The 20,047-nt window shown below is 44.7% G+C and overlaps 1 protein-coding gene across 1 annotated transcript in view; it reads left to right on the top strand.

The window, feature by feature from the left end:
* The window catches only part of SLIT3 (slit guidance ligand 3), a 1,010,870-nt gene that overhangs the window by 548,789 nt on the left and 442,034 nt on the right, over positions 1 to 20,047 (top strand). The window contains exon 5 of the mRNA XM_085617848.1: positions 14,283 to 14,354. Coding sequence (XP_085473974.1) covers positions 14,283 to 14,354 — 72 coding nt within the window. The remainder of the gene's footprint in view (positions 1 to 14,282; positions 14,355 to 20,047) is intronic.

The following is a 20,047-nucleotide window of genomic DNA, read 5'->3' as shown; positions in this document are numbered from 1 at the left end:
CATCTCCATGGCTTCCATTGCATCCCTCAAGTAGTGTTCTCATGGTAGAGTTATATGAAGGATGCCGCAGTGAATCAATTCATTTAATGACCCCGGGTCAGCCGTGCTCAACTAGTATCCCGGAAATCAGGCTTCTGCTATTAATGCCTGTTTACAAAGCCTGAATTCCAGGCAAATCTGTGAGGACAGGGCAGCAGTAGGAAGGTTAAAAAATCACCTTTAACACCTCAATTGCCCTTCCTTGAGTTTTACTCACACCGCCCATAATTACGCTGCCTCGATAAAATGAATCCAAGTTGCTTGTGCAAAGATAATATTGGTCCTGGCCAAGCAGTTGCAAGGATAGATAGCTCTGTCTGTGGTTCTGGCTGCAGCTCATATTTTTTAAGTCTCACTTACAGACAGCTTTTAGCTGTCTGTCAACGAAGGCTTGTTTTGTACAATACCATCACTTAGAACGTGTGGGTGAGCCCATTGCTTACGGTATTTGGCTTTCTTTTAAATCTCATTTCCTTGCTTCTTATTTAATGTCCATCCTTCCTCTTCTTATGTTTCTTCCTCTCATGGAGCATACCTTGTTACCGTTCTGTGAGTGGATGACTTTCACAGCTCCGCATCAAGGGTCTACTGTTTCTGCTTCTTTCAGCACTCCATAGGCGTTCATGTGTTTTTGTGCTTCCCTTCATGCCCTCTTCCCTCTCACATCTCTACCCCATCGCTCTCCGTGCTGCTCCGCCGCATGTATGTTTGTTGATATCCCCAATCCTCGCATCCCCCTTTTTGTAATATATATATTTATTTCACACCCCCATGCAGGTTTCCTTGCTTTCCCCTCTTTTGTCGCCATTGATCCACAGCTCAGCAGCATTTATTTTGCCTCCCAGTCCTTGTCCATCCACTATTGCTCCACACCCTGTTGCTTTTTTTGTTAATTTTATTTTTTTCCCTTTTTTGTTGAGCCCAGCAGGTGTAATTAGGTACTGGGCCACTCTTCTCTGCATAATGTGCTTTCACTCATTTTGTTTATAATTTTTTACTTTACTGCGGCAAGATGAGTCCATCATCTTAGGCAAATACAAAAGATAAACATGGCAGCCGTAGCATCATACTGCAGACATGTGCAAGCGTGGTGAGGGACTTATGAATGCACGCTGCAGCCACCGATGCGTCATGCTGCACATGTGTGCTTGTGCGATTATCATTGCGTTGGCGGTTAACTTCTTTTTTTGTTGATCCTGAAGATCACTGGCAAAAAGCATGAAATTAAAAGACAAAAACAGTTAGCTTTGCAAATGTTTGTTTCTTCTGAAGGTAAAATCTCTTGATGCAGCTTATTCCCATTTTTGGGGGATATTTTGCAGCTGGTAGGTTGTCCATTTGATGACCTTCTTTTCTTCTATTGAGTATTTTTCCCTCAAGCTAGGGCTCGAATTTCGAGCTGGAATATCGAAATACGGTGACAGCCTGCTAGAGTCAATTCTCTTTCTGGTGCTAAGCCTCAGCTTATTTATTGACGTTTCCTGTGTATTGTCTTCTACTGCGCAGTTTAGTAATTCTCTGGCTTTATATTAAATGTGGCTCTCTTTTGACGCCTCCTGGAACCAAAGTATGAAGCGATAGGAGGAGAGTCCAGATTTTCAGACATTATGCCATGCTTTCTGGCACTTATGCACTGCTGAGGATGACCACATGTCAAGCTTTTACTGCACCAAAGCGTAGCTGCCAAGGTTTTAGATTGCTATGTGTGACATTTGCATAATTTCAGTGTAATTACGAGGGTCATTTCAGGGGCTACGAGTGACAGTTTCTCGAAAGCAAAATCATGATGAGGGAAGCATAAAAATATCAGAATATACACTCGTTTAGCAACGAGAAACTCTTACGAAGATCTTAAACGTACTGCACAGGACCAGGAATTGAAGGGCAGTAACCTAGTACTCTGACAGACACTCGGGTGGGGGTGGTAAGTGGTAACTACTTTAGTTACTTGACTCTGTTCTTGGTGATCAGATCTTAATCCAGTCAGACCCAGTGCTGTGTTTCTGGTCTTGGCGATGGACTCTGCAGCAGGCTGCCTCACGCCACCCTCCACAGCAATCAATTTCAGTTTGCCGCCGGTGCATTCAGGCAGCCTGTCCAAGTCCTCTCCTGGCTGCCACTGCTACCGAACCAGACGTGTGACGGTCGGTCATAGGTCATCACTCCGACCATGCCCTGCACTGCACTTTCCTGATTGGCCTCAGCAATACTGAATTGTCTGCGGATGGTCCGGCCTGTGCTAGCACTGCACTCAGCACTGCTGGAGACCGCATCGGCTGATGCCAGCAGAGCCGGGAGCGCCATAATGGTTGCGGCCGCGAATGTCGCCCGCAAACTCCTGAGCCGCGGGCCTTCATACTCCTGGACCCCATGCCACTCTGTCTAGCACAGGCTTCTCCAACGAGTAGGTTGTAAACGACTGGTAGCTCACCAGCTCCTAGTCAGTAGTTCTCCCGTGTGCATCACAGCCTTCCAAACTGTAACTTTTTGTTTGGTTGAATTAATGTATGACAAAATTGAGTAATCCATGGCAAAAATATGTGTATTTTCAGAACTCACAAGCTGATGTGTGGAGAAAAGTAGCTTGAATTTTCAAAATATATTTAAAGGTGATTTTTGAGTGATAAATCATGTGTGGAGACTTATTACTAATATGATTACTTTTGTGCCAGGGGCACTGCAACTGTGGCTGGCATGTATTTCCTACACATAGGCATTCCAAATGGACAAAGTAATCTGTTGGCTGTGGTTACTATTATAGCACTAATAATACTAGTCGCTCACAATGATTTTCGTGTAACATAAGTAGCTCTTATTACTCAAAAGGTTGGAGACCCCTGGTCTATCAGGAGGCAGGATGTGACGTCCCCTCTCAGCGCCACAGCTAATGTATTCAAACAAACTGATAGCCTCAGTAGTACTAGCAGCTATTGGGGATACTACCGGGCTGGCTGTGATGTCAGGCTGTCTCGAAGCTGCGTCAAGTGACTCAGAGCTGCGCAGGCAGCGCGGCACCGGGGAAATAAAATTGCATAAATATAATACACTATACCACTGACAGCGCGGCCTTATCTCTCAGCTGGCAGTCCTGCCAACTACAACAGACCGTTTCAAGCCTGAGGGCGCAGCGTGCACGGCGGCATGCTGCCAGCTGCTACACACAGGTTTGCAGGCTTCAATGACAGCAATCATATCATGCAAATATGCGTGACAATGCATTTCAGTGCGGTGATGCGGAGCACCACACTGAAATGCGTTAGTCTAACGCCTGATGCGTGACACTTGGCAGGACTGCCAAAGGCCCTCAGTCATGCCATACAGACACGTCTATTCCACATGTTGCCACCAAAGAAACAATGAACAAGACCCCTTATACCTGCGTACTCTATTCTAATGAACTACAATCTTTTTCATGCAGAGAACTTCCTGTTAATGGCCCCTAAACTACACCAAATCAAATCTTTTCACAATGCGCTCTCCCAGCCAGTGAGCACTCATCGAGACCATGAATGTATCCAGCGGAAGTTTTATCAATCCCAGTCTGGACAATGGAGATATTTTCATTAAGGAAATTGTTTTGGATAGTCAGGTGGGGTGAGAACTCAATTTGGATATAGAGTACTGAACAAATGCAGTGATAATCCTGATCTCGATATGGGATGACGGGTGGTGGTTTTTACTTTCAATCATTAAAATGAAATCAAGAAAATACAGGAATGTTGGTACGGTGATGGCTTCCTTTATGGAAAGGATAGTTATTGTCGCAAAGAAAGGGTGAGAGCTGGCCTAAGAATTGATGGTACGTTCCGTTGAGAGATGCAAGAATTCAGGGGCTCATAGCCTGCAAATTCTTATCAAGATTATGGGTTTTCCCTTTTCACTTCTGCATGAATTATTCATGAAGATAGTCCTAATGTCGGCCTAAGATGACTATGCATCAATGCTAGCCATGCCCATAAAATCTCAGTACAGTCGTCTTCATAGAATGACGCATGCAGCACGAAATGCTTGGTTGCACTGCCGCAGTGATGTCACCAAACCGGCCACTTTCTCACGCAGTGAAAGATTTTCCAAATCTCTAAACACCTAATAAGCCTTGCCGTTGTCTCCTAAATGGTCTTAATGCAACTAGGTGGCAGAGACTGACTGAAACAAATATCGGATGGATTCTTCTACTGTACGTTCTGTACTTTCCACCTACACTGAAAAACAAGTAATATTTCAAACTGCAGACACAAAATGCTCATTTTTTTATTTTTTGTAATTATTTTCTCGTTAATATGTAAAAAAAAAAAAAAAAAAAGTATCAGTACCACCTGTCTGCATTTTGAAATGTTTTCAACACTAAATTGATTGTGGACCTAGTGATAGGGGTTTGAATATTGTAAATAAACCACTGCCCACCACTTCAGAGATTTAGCTTGTTTCCTCACTTTGGGCTCGATTCATTCCGGAAAGTGTGCTCTAGAAACTTACTAATGTAGGCTAATGTGCAACTTCTGAGTACATTTCTGTCTTTTCAGAGATTTTCACAGAATTCCAGGAGCATTCCAAAGGAGCTGTGTTTGTCACTGACTCCTAAGAGTACCCACGTGCATATCCAGTGTGCAATGTGCAGGAATGCATCTCTCCGTGTGAAAATGAGAAACTGAATTGAAATTAAGGAACTTTATTTTTCTTCATTATTCAAATATTCGTCCATGTGGAAAAACTCCTTCCTCTAAACCCCATCAATTCTTAGCATGTTCCAGTCCCGTTCACACGCTGAAAGCCAATTTACTCAGGACCTTATCATGAGCGGCTCGACGGCCTCTTTCCAGGTGGGGAATTACCTGCAAAATGTTTAGGAGTACCCTCAGGTGTACTGATTTTCAGACCTTTTCAAGTTGTCACACTCCAGAGTACCAACAATCTCATGTTCAAAAGTTGATTTGTTCCTTCAGGAATTCCACCTTAGTGGCGGATTTTCCATGCAAGTAAATCTGGTTTACATGGGCAAAATCTCACCTTTCCGTGATTCTAGGGATCACAAACAAGATTTTGCTTTTGTTATGATCTGGAGTTGGACAGTTAAGTTTCCCTTTGGTGCTCAAAAACCAGGTCACACGATGAAGAATGATTTCTAAGGGTGAGATTTTAAACTCAGAGCTATGTGAAGGATAAGAAGAAAGCCTCTATTATTCTGACAAATGGACTCACTGCATCTTCATCAAGGTCCAAAGCCTTCAGTAATATGGCTATTTGCCGGATTGACTATCAGCTGCAAGACGTAGCATATATTGTCATTGTCACTGTCTTTGTCCATTGTACTGTTTCTTTTCAAGTGTTTTCTTTCTTTTGCATTTCTCATGTTTGGTTACTGGTTGAGTTTAGTCTTTGCTTAGTCTTCCGGCATTGATTTGTAATTTGTTTGCTGCATCTTGCTAGAGCTCCTGTGCGTCTCCAAGATTCTTTAGAGTTCTTGCATGTATTGCCATTCACTGCGATGTAACAAGTGTGCCTAATTTGTACAGTTTGATGATAAAAAAAGATAAACGTCACTTTTAGAAGCAATTGGAAAGCAATTTTAAATAGGGTTAAAGACAAAGCCAAATTACACATTGATACACTGTGTGAGATAGATTAGAACATATGGACAGGCTGAGCTGAACTAGGCTGCGGCACAATGGTAGTGATGCAGTTAGTGAATTAGTGGCATTCGCACAGAAATGTATGTAGGTGGTAGATGGACACACTGAAGAAACTGTAAACTGGTGGCATTGTGTTTGGGGTAGTTTGGGGCACATGGACATATTGTGTGAGTTTTGCGGGGTACATGGGAAATCTGCAAGATGGCGTCGGGCACAAATACATTGTGTTTGTGGCATGCTGTAATGTAATATGTGGTACAATGACAGACTATTTAAGGTAGGCTGACGCACAGGAGCAACCTATATGAGGAGCATGGATAAAGCAGAGAGTGTGCAATGGCTGGGACCACTAGGTTTGAATGAATGATATAGCTTGCCCTGGCATAGGGAGAATTCATCCTCTGCTGCATTGAAACTCATACCTTTCGAGTGAACCAAAGCGCTTAGAAGCAAGTCAAGATAGTGCGCTTCAAGCGGGAATCATATACTGCTACTTTTATTTCTACATTTTCTGTCTGCATAGTTCAGTGGCACCACTAGTGAGCGAATAAGCCAGTCTCTAAACAGGCAATTAAACATTTCGGCCTGCCTAGTTAGTACTTTTTAGATCGAGCCTAACAGACAGCAAATGTGTAATGGCACATGCACTCACCCACACAATGACGCGACCACTGCAGCACCACATCTTTTTGGTTTTCTTTCCTTGGTGTACAGCATAACCAAAAGGCATTGATAAAATAAACATATCCAAAGTACGAGACCTATTGGCTTTGGCAATGCTTGGTAAGAGGTGTTAACAGTAAGATGGAGAGAGCGACAAAAAGGGGCAAGATGTCCAAAGGTTTTAGCAAAATGCATGGAACACGTGCTACAACTTCAGTTGAAACCCTTGTAAATGCGTTAAACGAGAAAGAACAGAGGGACCAAATTACCTGAACTTCCTGAAGTGGTGCTATGTTTTGGACTGTACTGTACATATTTGCATTGGCATGTTATTACCATCTTACATGGGTAGGACATTTTGCATGAATGTGTTTTGAGGTGGTCCATGCTGTTATGCAGCACAAGAACTTTATTATGGTAAACTGTTTGTTTTAGGCAAATCGCTGAACGGTGGTTTTTGCTGATTGAAAAGCAGCATTGACGAGACATAAACAAAATGTAGCAAAATAGAGCGCCAGTTACAATATAAAGATGGTTCTAAATATCACACTGGTGCTAATGGGCACTGAACAAAAGACATAGCCAGTGCTTAATTTGAGTTGGTGGATTCCGGTGCTCAGCACCGGCACTTAATTGTCAACAGCGCCTCTTATGACAGCCTGCCACATGGTGGCGCTGTTTGTGTAATTTGGAGATGAGAACAGCACCAGCAGTTAATTAGTTAAATATACATTAAAAACGGCAAATTCATGCCGCCCAGGCTCTTCTTTTAGCTTTGGAGGCTGGAATAGTCTGATTTGGCACACCTGGAGGAGTGTGATGGTTAATAGTTGTGTTGTTACAGGCACTGGTGCAAGGTGCAGTGGCTTCCTGATGAGGGCCTGACACCTTTTTTTTAAATTTTTACAAATTAAGCACTGCATAGTATGTAATCCAGCCCCTGCTCATCTCTTTCTGAGTCACAGAAGGGATTGTAATAATATGTAAAAGGAGACGATTCTACAAAAAACAGAGTGTGTGCCAACAAGGAGGCATGTCTTTCATTAAAACTACTTGAGCCTGGTGTTTCTTTTCTTTTCTTAATATCGAGTTAAACATTCATTTGGCATCTGCAAAGAGGGACAGTGTTATTTCAGATGTTAGATCTCGCATTTTTGGTTGGATCTAACCTACCATCCACCTACCATCTACTGTAATCCCGGTCTAATGCCATCATCAGAGATATGCCTTGTCTGCCGCCCACACTGTGTTAATGACTCATTCAATGTGATGTATAGAGCTTATTGGACTCTGCGGCCGTGGCAATGCACGGACGATAAAACTTCAATTAGTAAAGAATTTATAAATAATATAAAATAAAACATACATGCAGAAATGCACATATTACTGCAGTATATATTACACTAGTAATAAACAATTCAATATGTTGATGCTTGTTATAAACATGGCAATATGTTTCTGCTTTTGAACTTTAAAGTGGGAAGCATGTTACATGATGCAGTGCTTCATACTTAGCTCTAGATAAATCACATCGTCGAATTCGAGTTTGATTTTGACAATAGTCAGCACAAGGCCCTCATCCTTTTCACACATGTCAACGAGGGCTCGGTTTTACTGTTTCTCGCCACGTAACACAACCCTTAGTCATATTTCGGCATTTCACCTTAGCCCAGAAGTGTTTGGTTAGCCAACTTATTTGAAGGTATCTACTCCACTGGCTAACGAAAATGGATGCCTTCCGCACACTGTGTGATTTTTTATCTCTACTTTTCTCACTTGGCAAGCTTCAGATGCTTTCTTAAATGTGGGAGAAACACTTGAACGTAGAGCAAATGTGTCTTCCCGGGCAACTGTTAAGTAGAATTTGTATTACATATCAATTTTATGATAACAGTTACTCAGTGTGGGGCCACGCTATCTTGTGAAATAATTGTGCATGTGGTTCATTCCTGTGGAATCCACCTATGATTCTCTCATAATACCGAGTAGTGTATGGTAGTATTTTCAGTATTATGGTCTGACCTAGCAAATCTAAACTTGGAATAAAATTATCCATGTCCACTATATACAGAAAGTCACTAGGATATTGCTATTGGATTTAACTGATTTCACAGTAGTGTGTATCCCCTTAATTAGGGGTTTGCACAGCTCATGGTAGTTTCCAAATGTAGGTGGTTATCTTTTATATGTTGTTTGGTCTATGGAAACTCTATATGGGTGACATTTGTGTCTGAATGGTGTTAATTACGCCATACTGACTGGTGGATGTGCTTGAGTCTGTAGCAGAAAACAAAATACTGTTCTCAGAAAGAAATATTACGTCTTTGTAATTATAAAATGTTTCTAATTCATGCACAATTCACGTTGACATCACAGTGTTCACAAAGCAACAACTAATTGAAGTAGGCACTCGGTGTAGATGAGACCCAAATATTTTGCATCTCTTTTTATGTTTTGAGTCTTAAAATGTCTCCTAGTGAGGAACTTACTTAATAAATATATAGGACCATATATATGGCCTTGTCATGCAGTGCAGCACAGCAAGTCGCCTTCCTGCACTGCATGACAGGGAAAGAGCAGGAACGCGCCCTGTCAATACGGTGCATTTCTACCTTTTTCCCTGCACTGCCGCATATTTGGCTGCCTTGTGCCAATGCAGGTCCCCTTGCACCAGGATGCAAGGGTGCCTGCGTTGTAAGGGTGATTGTACCTCTTTCGATGTATGCTGCAGAATGCAGCACACATAGAAAGAGGGAAAAAACAAGAAGAAATACAAATATTTCTCCTCGTTATACCTCACCTGGGGAGGCGTAGGTTTTTGGTGCATTCCCAGATCTACCACTTCTGGTAAATCTGGGAATGCATAAAATTCCATGGATGTTGCATGGGGACACCCACGCAACACCCATGGAAATGCATCCCTGGTGCACAGTACTGCAAAACAGCTATTTGCGCTGCATTACTCGAGATTTATGAAGCTACTCTGGGCCACACTATGTGACCTTGCATGACTACATGAATCTCATTTTTAAGTTGTGTTACTCCTGCACCACATTGTATGGTGCAAGGGCGACACAAAGGGGCTCACAAATATGCCCCAAAGTGTACAAAGCCACCTTGAATGGCTCTTTTCTAGTGGCTCTGTAGTGTGAACAGTCAACACCTGGACCTGTAGACAAGTTTTAAAACATAGCTAGAATCAACTGAATAAAAGAGGCACATCTTTTATTACAAGAAGTGTTTACATGTAGGTTTGCTTCTTTGGAGTACAGCACAGTATATTGGTTTGCACAATTCATTTACACTGGAAGGGTAATAATAATTCATATTTGTAAAGCGCGAAAATATCACCCCTTAAGGTTTCAAGGCGCTGGGAGCTGGCGGGGAGATTAAGTGAGCTATTGCCCAGTCACATGATGCTGAGCTGAGCTGCCGCCAGGGATCGATACGTGAGCCATATTCAGCTGCTCTGGCCGCTACGCCACATCTCTCCCTCTAAAAGTATTAGCAATATTGCTTTATCGTGCTGCCATGTGAAACAAGATCACCAATTGGTTATGATTATCATTTTGAAATAAATCTGCTGAATTTTCAGAGCTTGTTCGCAGTAGGATGTCTGAAAATAGTACAGTGTCAGGCATCACTGGGTACAAACATTTCCCTGGATGCCAATCTCAAAAACCATAATTAGGAAACTTACATTAACGTTATTGATGTATGCTTTCCAGGTATTTAACTATCATTTTGGCGAATTCTTGATGAGCAAAGTTAAAAATGAATTTAAAGAGAATCACAGCTAAGCACTCTTCATTGTTCTACGGGTATTCTTGAGATGTCACGTGCTTAGGGGCAATTAAACATCTAGTTCGTATTTTCACCACACCTCCATACAGAACAGCTCTCCAAGATCTCGGTATTTTGCTGAATGTTTTCCTGCTTGACTCTTTCATTTTATTTGGAATTAAATAATTCAATGATCTGCAGTTTAACAGATGATCTTTCCAGATATTTTCTCATGCGTGTGAAATAGTATGCGTGGGTCTGTAAACGAATTGATAATTCGTTTAATAAATGAGTCTCTTTGAGTTGCAAATTACCTTAACTGAATTTACCAATCCCATTTGCGTTGCGCCTCGTGGACAGCTGCCCCCTAACAGACGGTGGCGTTTAGCACCGAGGTCAAAGGTTGCCGTTCAGTCAGGCAGCTTCTGTGTGGACATCAACAAGCCAGTCGCGCGCCTAAAACAGGATTCAGCATGCGCCCCCGTTTGACTCCTCAGAAGAACTCACGCTGTTCCTTGGGTGTCTCTGAGCAGGAACAAGAGTTCTCTGTGCCCGGGCCCTCGTGCTGCTGGTTAGAGACCCGCGCGACCCGTTGTGTCTGGCATTCAGAGCAGGCAGCCGGCTGGCATCGATGCAATTAGCCGAGTGACAAGGGCATGCTCCTCTGTCTGATGGAGAATAGAGCCATGCCCCTGCGACACAGGCTGACCCGGGATGTCACTGTTAGCTTTTGAGCAAAAAACCTATGAACCCCCTCCAGACGACGCACAAATATAGGAAGACGAAGTAGGGTTACCTTGGCTGTGGCTCACAGAGTAGAACAGAACACAATAAACACAAATAGAAAAATGCACTAACAATGGGGCACAGAGCCAAGCTGGAACGGTTTGCGATATTGTGTAAGTCGGCGACTAGACCCAGAGTACTGTGACCTGCGGCACATTGTAAATGGAGTGATGATTCAGTTTCCTAGTAACAGAGCACAGTTTGGGTGATCACTGATCTACTGGCACAAAGCAATACAGAAAAATGCATGTTTGGATGAAGCTGTCAATGTTTTTTTGATGCTCGATGATGGAACGTCATTGTCTGGCTCCATCCATTAGATGTATTCATCAGACACATCACCTTGGACCCTCTTGCACAGGTGAACGCAAAGCATCACAAGCAACAGCATCAGCTTTACCAGTAGTGAGTCACTTTTAATTTTACAACTTATAAAAAGCAATCTTAGCATTCGAGGGCAACAATGCGGTAGACATGAACAGGAAGGCAGCGCCAGCACAAGTTGTGTACACTGCAGAATCTCGTAGCAGTAAATTCGTGCCTACGTCCCCTGTCGAAGCCTTGAATTTAGGAATTCGAAGGTACTACCTTACCTGAAGTTCAGCAAAAATACTTGAACTCCAACTTTGGTTTTCGAAAATATCCATTTCCACCACACATAACACTTTATTCTAGGTCCTGACGAAAGCCCCCCGACCCCTGAGGGCACCATAGGGGCGGAAACATGTCGACCGATCACTTGGACTAACAGTGCAGTGGACTCATTATATGCCCAACTTTGCACACCATCGTTTTTATTCTCTTCCCATGCTCCAGACTTAATAAAATAGGGTCTAGGCAACATGAGGAACCTCCTTTTTAAACAATTTTTTCACTCTACACGAGCACTACTCACATTGTATTTTTATTTCTGATCACTACTGTAATATCCAGTGGTTCCCTCCGGGTGGAGGAAGCATGAAAGAAACCCTATGATGATGCTGTCACGTACTTAAACCAAGGTGGAGAACCAAGATATACCACCCCTTGATTTGCTTTACGTGAATGAGGGTTTTTTACCGAATGATGGAAAGAACCACCTGAACCCTGGTAACAGGTACAAGTGATCCATTCCCTTTGATTATAGATAACCAGTTGGAAGCCGAATGGATCACAGCTTCTTCTACCTCCCTCCACATTGATTTATAGACCTAAAATTAGCCAAGAGTTTCCAAACCCAAAGCCATGCAGAGGGGTGGAGGAAATGGTAAGAACAATTCAACTTCAGGAAGCGATCAGAGGACTTATTAGTGAGCAGGGAGAACCCACTGGCGAAAATACACTTTGGGTTCATAATTAGCATGAGGAGGTTAGGAGCTAGACGAGTCTTCAGAGTCAGGAAGCTCCAAAGAGGAGGAGCTGGCAGGAGACAATCTAGGCGTGCAATTTATCTTTGCAGAACCTTGTGGTTTCTACAGGGAGTAGGTCCCACGTAGCACCTCTTGAAGTCCCTAACATATTTATTTTATTCACCAGGCACTAGGGTTGACCCATGACAAGTACCTTGAAGGTGATGCAGCAGATTTTAAAGGAGATACCAATGTGAAGGGATAACTGGTGCAAATATACAGGGGTCACGTGGGTAAAGTTGTAGGGCCTTGTCAATTAGTAGGCTGCAGTGTGAAGGTCAGTAGTTAGAGGACAGAGCGAGGAAGATAGAAGACCCCTGAGAATGGTGTGTCTCCAGCGTCCACTCGAGACATGAATAGCGGTTCAGCACCAGGATACCCTCGCGGGAGAAAGTACGCTTTACATATACACCATACATATCAGTTGAGAGATGAAAAACAGTAGAACCATGGCGTGGATATCTGGAAGGAAAGGCTTCATTTATCTTGGAAGTTGTAAAAAGGAAAAATAGGCCAACACCAGCTTATCAATGTGTGGGGAGAGTCGAATGTGAACTCCACTGACTTAAACAAGGCGGACAGGAGATAAGCTCCCTGAAGTTAATTGGGAGGGATAACAATCCACTTAAGAAGCAATTAAGAAAAGAAATAGTAGGAGAAAGTTAGTCTTGGTTCTGTAACATTTAAGAAAGTGGCTCGACACCCTACACAGGATAGCATCCAGGCATTGAGTCAGGTGGTGAAGACAGAGCTTGGTGCCTTCTGAGACATTAATTCCCTTCAGTAGGTCACACGGGTCACATGTAGATGCTGAATAAGGTGGATGCTAGTATTGACACCAGAATAATCCCAAAGGGCATGAGGATCAGATCAGATCTGGAGCTAGGCATCGAAGCCTGCTTGGTATGTCAAGCAAGGAATGTGTGAAACCATCAAGGATATCCCTTGACATTCCAGTGCTGGATGGCCAATGGGTTCCAGCTTCTTGTGATCCTTAGTTTCTAAAAACTTCAAAAAGATAAAAAAATAAGAGTGAGGAGACTAGGAGCTCTTTCCACCAAAAAAGCGTACCTTCTCACCACGTCTTGTCTCTCCTCCGCCGTTTCTCTGCATCATCCCTCCACTGGACTGGAAAAGAAACACTCAGGCTTCCCTGACCAATCACAACGCTGTAATGCAGCGTTGTGATTGGTCTGAGTACCATGGTTCGGTGCTCAGACAGGAAATGGGAGCCTGGGCATTTTCTCCACCTAGGCTGTAATGCAGCCTCGGTGGTGAACATGCAAAGTGGGCATGACTGTTTGGCCAGCCTGAGAGGGCCAGCCAACAGTCATTGCCCACCACTGCTCTAAGAGCAGCGCAGCCCCATTCCACCCCGCGAAGACGCTGCAAGTTATTATCATTTTATTTTTCCTTTACTTACACTGCTGACAGCAGTGGGGCGACACTCCTCTGCCTTAGCGGAGGAGCCGCCACTGACGTGGAGGTCAACATCCAGCGTTTGACCGGTGGCCCTCTCTGTTCAGGTGGAAACTAGATTGGCAGGAAGAAAGAAGAGGGTGAGAGGATTTATGAGCTTTAGGTTGAAATTCATCTGAGTTTATGTTTTTTTTTACTTGAATGTGTCCACTTTGAGTGCTGCAGGAGGGGATCACTCTGAGACAGGGTGGTGTTTAGCATGTCAAAAACCTGCACTTTGTGTAGAAGTTGTTAATATCACATTGTTTTGCTGGGAGGTCTGTGTTCGCTGGAGAGTGACATGAGGTGGACCTTTGTAAATCCAAGGGCAGTGCTTTGCTTCTTATGCAGCACAATTTTATCTGTAGTCGTACTGGAAGCAAATATGTAATTTGGCTCAAATCAACTAATTTGAACAGTATCTCTGTGATATCGCTCTGATAATTGTCGGTCATTATATACAGTACTGAATTTAGATAAATGCACAGCGATGCCATCTTTGTTGCTAATGCACTATTTTCCCATTCCTCACCAGAGACCTCAGCGAGAACCAGATTCAGGGACTGCCGAGGAAGGCCTTCCGGGGAATCACGGATGTGAAGAATCTGTAAGTGGCCCCTTCACTAGAACTACTGAGCTCCAGCCCAGAGACAAATGGCGCCCATAATGTGTCTGATGCATTACTGCATTCAACGTGCAAATTACAAATTGATTATCAACGCTTACATAAACTGTTAGTTGAAGGGTTTTATGGGGACTACCCTGTAATCAAATGTAGCTATTGATTTATAGGTAAAGCCAAGCTTGTTCTTGGTTTCTGCACAACTAATAGGAAATGAAAAGGCGCAAGCGAACATAGATTATTGAAAGCCTGTTTAGTTTTCTGTTTATAACAGTTTGGACACATGTCTGGATTAAGACTGCAAGCAGCAGCCCACATTGCCAGGATTGCATTACCTACAAGCAGCAGGCCCCCTCGGTGGGATTGCAATACCTGCAAGAAGCAGCCCTCCTTGGTGGAATTGCATTGCCTGCAAGCAGAAGCTCTCCTTGCTGGGGATTGCATTGCCTGCAAGGAATTGCATTGCCTGCAAGCATCAGCTCTCCTTGCCGGGATTGCATTGCCTGCAAGCAGCAGCTCTCCTTGCCGGGATTGCATTGCCTGCAAGGAATTGCATTGCCTGCAAGCATCAGCTCTCCTTGCCGGGATTGCATTGCCTGCAAGCAGCAGCTCTCCTTACCGGGATTGCAGCAAGCAGCAGCTCTCCTTGCCGGGATTGCATTGCCTGCAAGCAGCAACTCTCTTTGCCGGGATTGCATTACCTACAAGCAGCAGCTCGCCTTGCCGGGATTGCATTGCCTGCAAGCAGCAGCTCTCCGTGCCGGGATTGCATTGCCTGCAAGCAGCAACTCTCTTTGCCGGGATTGCATTACCTACAAGCAGCAGCTCGCCTTGCCGGGATTGCATTGCCTGCAAGCAGCAGCTCTCCGTGCCGGGATTGCATTGCCTGCAAGCAGCAGCTCTCCTTGCCGGGATTGCATTACCTGCAAGCAGTAGCTGTTCTTGCCGGGATTGCAATACCTGCAAGCAGCAGCTGTCCTTGCCGGGATTGCAATACCTGCAAGCAGCAGCTGTCCTTGCCGGGATTGCAATACCTGCAAGCAGCAGTTGTCCTTGCCGGGATTGCATTGCCTTCAGGCAGCAGCTCTCCTTGCCGGAATTGCATTGCCTGCAAGCAGAAGCTCTCCTTGCTGGGATTGCATTGCCTGCAAGCAGCAGCTCTCGTTGCCAAGATTGCATTGCCTGCAAGCAGCAGCTCTCCTTGTCGGGATTGCAATACCTGCAAGCAGCAGCTGTCCTTGCTGGGATTGCATTGCCTGCAAGCAGCAGCTCTCGTTGCCAAGATTGCATTGCCTGCAAGCAGCAGCTCTCCTTGTCGGGATTGCAATACCTGCAAGCAGCAGCTGTCCTTGCTGGGATTGCATTGCCTGCAAGCAGCAGCCCACCTTGCCGGGAAAACAATATCTGCAAGCAGCAGCCCATCTTGCCGGAATTACAATACCTGCAAGCAGCAGCCCTCCCTTGGTGGGATTGCAATACCTGCACGCAGCAGCCACCCTTGCCAGGATTGCATTACTTCCAAGCAGCAGCCCCCCCTTGCCAGGAATGCATTGCCTGCAAGCAGCAGCTCCCCTTGCCAGGATTGCATTACCTGCAAGCAGCAACCCACCTTGCCGGGATAACAATGTCTGCAAGCAGAAGCCCATCATGCCGTAATTACAATACCTGCAAGCAGCAGTCCTCGTTGGTGGGATTGCAATACCTGTAAGCAGCAGACCCCCTTGCCAGGATTGCATTACTTGCAGGCAGCAGCCCCCCTTGCCAGGATTGCATTACTTGCAAGCAGCAGCCCCCCTTGCCAGGATTGCATTACTTGCAAGCAGCAGCCCCCCTTGCCAGGATTGCATTGCCTGCAAGCAGCAACCATCCTTGCAGGGATAACAATATCTGCAAGCAGCAGCCCATCTTGCCGGAATTACAATGCCTGCAAGCAGCAGCCCTCCCTTGGTGGGACTGCATTACCTGCAAGCAGCAGCCCTCGTTGCCAGGATTGCATTACTTGCAAGCAGCAGCCTCCCTTGCCTGGATTGCATTGCCTGCAAGCAGCAGCCCCCCTTGCCGGGATTGCATTACCTGAAAGCAGCAGCCCACCTTGCCGGGATAACAATATCTAAAAGCAGTAGTCCATCTTGCCGGAATTACAATACCTGCAAGCCGCAGCCCTCCCTTGGTGGGATTGCATTACCTGCAAGAAGCAGCCCTCGTTGCCGGGATTGCAATGCCCGCTAGGAGCAGCCCTGCCACCAATGGGATTGTAGTCTGCCCCAGCAGCAGCTCCCCTTGCCGGGATAACAATATCTGCAAGCAGCAGCCCATCTTGCCGGAATTACAATACCTGCAAGCAGCAGCCCTCCCTTGGTGGGATTGCAACAACTGCATGCAGCAGCCCCCATTGCCAGGATTGCATTGCCTGCAAGCAGCAGCCCCCCTTGCCGGGATTGCATTACTTGCAAGCAGCAGCCCCCCTTGCCAGGATTGCATTGCCTGCAAGCAGCAGCCCCCCTTGCCGGGATTGCATTACTTGCAAGCAGCAGCCCACCTTGCCGGGATAACAATAACTGCAAGCAGCAGCCCATCTTGCCGGAATTACAATACCTGCAAGCAGCAGCCCTCCCTAGGTGGGATTTACCTGCAAGCAGCAGCCCTCATTGCCAGGATTGCAATACCCGCTAGGAGCAGTGACCCTTGCCAGGACTGCAATACCTGTGAGCAGCAGACCCTTTTGCCGGGATTGCAATGTCCGCTAGGAGCAGCCCTGCCCCCGATGGGATTGTAGTCTGACCCAGCAGCAGCTCCCCTTGCCGGGTTTGCAGTCGGCAGTCAGATATTTATATCTGCTGATTGTTCAGAGTAGATTATTAACACCCGTCAGTTCTTCAGTACAGATTCGCTGTTGGCATTGTAATATCCTTTTGTGAAGTTAAAGGTATGTTCTGGTGAAACAAGCCTTAATCTCTAGCACAGAGTGCACAGAATTCATACACTTCGGGGCAGCTTGGCATATTTCAAAGTAAAGATGCCCCCCTTTTTGATGCTATTGAGTTCTGCTGTTGTTGGGAGTTGCCCCCTGGAAAAGTTGGCCACTTTATCTCACAGTAAGTCTTATTCGATGGCATTGAGGGCCATTGTCTCTGACGCGACATGTGTGGGACCCTTCTGTGGCTCATTGATGCACATTCTCACACCCTGTGAGACACATTGGATCATGATCTGTGGCACAGTGTGGTATACTCCCTGGGTCATTCGTGCATAGTCTCTGATTTAGTGCAATATATGTCCTGGCGCAGTGGATTATATTATGCGGCACAGCTGAATTTAGTCTTTGTCTTAATATCTAGAACAAGTCTGCATATTTTCCAGAGTTTCAATTATTGTTTGGAAAAGATGGACATGACCTCTAACGCAGTTTGGAATAATCTCTGACACAGTTAAATGTATTGTGTGGCATTGTAGAGCCTATTCATTGTGGGTATCTTCTCCAAGATGCATCTCACAGCAAACCATTCACCAAACCATACACTGTTCGCTCCGCCAGCTTTGCTAAGGCAGGTTTCGTTATGCAGTAGCCTAGGTTCGCCTTCTGTGTCCATCTTTCGGCCATCAGCGCAGTAGCTCCCCCGTTTTGTTCAGATGTTTTTGAGCTTGAACAAGTGAATTATAATACTCATGCTAAACATACCTTATAGGAATTAAAGCACTTAGAATGTAATTTGGAGGAGAGCTGTGTTGGGACAACCTCCAAAATCGGCACATGTTGCAGCCGCCATCCAGTTTTGCAGTGTCATATTAAGAATATTTTGGGACCCCTGTTAGGCGCAACTTTGACTTTTTAGCTATTCAGGCCCTCTGTAGCCTAACAGTAATGAGACTTGGATGTTGAAGATTGAGATACAGATCTTCACTTTTCCATGGGGACCCTAGACAATTCCTGACTCTCCCTTATAATGTCCCTGCCTCCATCCTCGTGTACCTCACCTTATTTAAAGGTGGGCTGTTAATGAGTTTCTGAAGTAGAGTTTCAGCTGGTTTTGCCACCAGATACATGTTGCTGGCAAACCAGTCACCAGGAGTATTACCTTTCCCATGACATCATACTATCCACATTACTTAGAACAGAGAATCCAACATTGTTTTTCCTGCCCAGTATCACTATGATGGAATTATAGTTCACTGTAAAAAATAAAAATCGATCCCTTTGGCAGACTGGGAGAAAACTCATAGGCAGGGCCACTGGAATAATACGATTGTGTAGCTGTTGCGATTTTCGCATCATTATAGATTTGTCGCAATTGCCACATAATCCATCTGCTGCATAATCTGCAGGTTTCAACCCCCCAAAAAGTTTTCTTGCTCAAACGGTTCAAAAGTTATTAAAAAATCAGCAATTCAAATTGCCACGTGGTGAAAGGCCCTCTGCAAAGCTGGACAGGTCACCTATCTGTTGCGTACTACCGTATTTGGATGTTAAATACAATGTGCCACATTATGCCACATAATTTGGCTTTTCTTGGCGCATAATTTAATCAACCCTACTCACAATTTGGCCCTCCCATGCTGCATAATTCCAGTGGCCCTGCTCATAGGACAACTAACAAATGTTCACAATGACTCATTTCAAAGAACAATTTATAGTTGCTCACAACTTTCTTTGTAGTATCAATCTTTTTGTCAACATTCTTAGTCCAATTAACATTGATATTTCGTTAAAGATTGTAGAAAGTATTGAAGCACAGCCAGTCTTTCTAGATAACTTCCATTCAGCGGAAACGAGTTTTATTTGAAAAGCAGTTACGTAATTTCAAGGTGTTCATAAAAAAACCACTTTGTGAGTGATAAGGAGTTTCTTTTTAAAAAAGAAACGAAAAAAGAGACAATTAATAGACCCCAAGTGTAAACAAAACCAACACCGAACAAAGGAAAAAACAGTGAAAGAAAAAACGTGAGCACCAACAGTATTTTGGTTATGTTCTATAAAAGACTGCCAATGTATATTCAGTACAATCAAGGACACATTGGATTAATCAGTGTGTCACAATTATGGAAAACAGTCTATGCAAAGACAGACTGTTTTCTATAATTGAGATTTTGATTTAAAACGCAACACCTTATCACTCTCGGTGCTTTATTTGAGCGGGTGGTTTGCGGCACTTAATCGTCAACACCGGCACCTATATCGCAAACTCTACACAAAGTTATTGGAGCACTTTTCACAAGCACCAGTTAAGGACATCCTCATTTGTTGTAGGCACGGGTAGATTAAGTGATTTGCCCAGAATCACAGGATGTTGAGCCTACGCCGAGACTCGAACCAAGTTCCCCAGCTCCAAAGTCGGCAATTCTGGCCATTACGCCACACCCTCTCCCCACTTGTAGGGTTTCATGATTAGTAGTGAGTTCTGTTATAGGCGGTGCTTATAGGAACAATGGGCTGGTGGAAGCTGCCTCCTGACGAGAGCCCTGGCACTTATTTTTTCACAAATTAACCATGGAGAGAGCGCTAACTTTGGAGGTGGTGCCTCCTTTGCCACAGTGACTGGGCACTCTGTCTGTCAAAGATTAACCTCTTCAGTGCCCATGACGAGATAGTCTCGTCATGGAGCACGGTTGCGCTGTGCCCATGACGAGACTATCTCGTCATGAACCCCACCCACTAGTGCAACGCCCGGCACAGGAGGGGG

Source organism: Triturus cristatus, chromosome 7 (genome assembly GCF_964204655.1).
Source record: "Triturus cristatus chromosome 7, aTriCri1.1, whole genome shotgun sequence".
Classification (NCBI taxonomy): domain Eukaryota; kingdom Metazoa; phylum Chordata; class Amphibia; order Caudata; family Salamandridae; genus Triturus; species Triturus cristatus.
The sequence above is the reverse complement of the archived record's forward strand: the minus strand, read 5'-3'. Positions and strand labels throughout refer to the sequence as shown.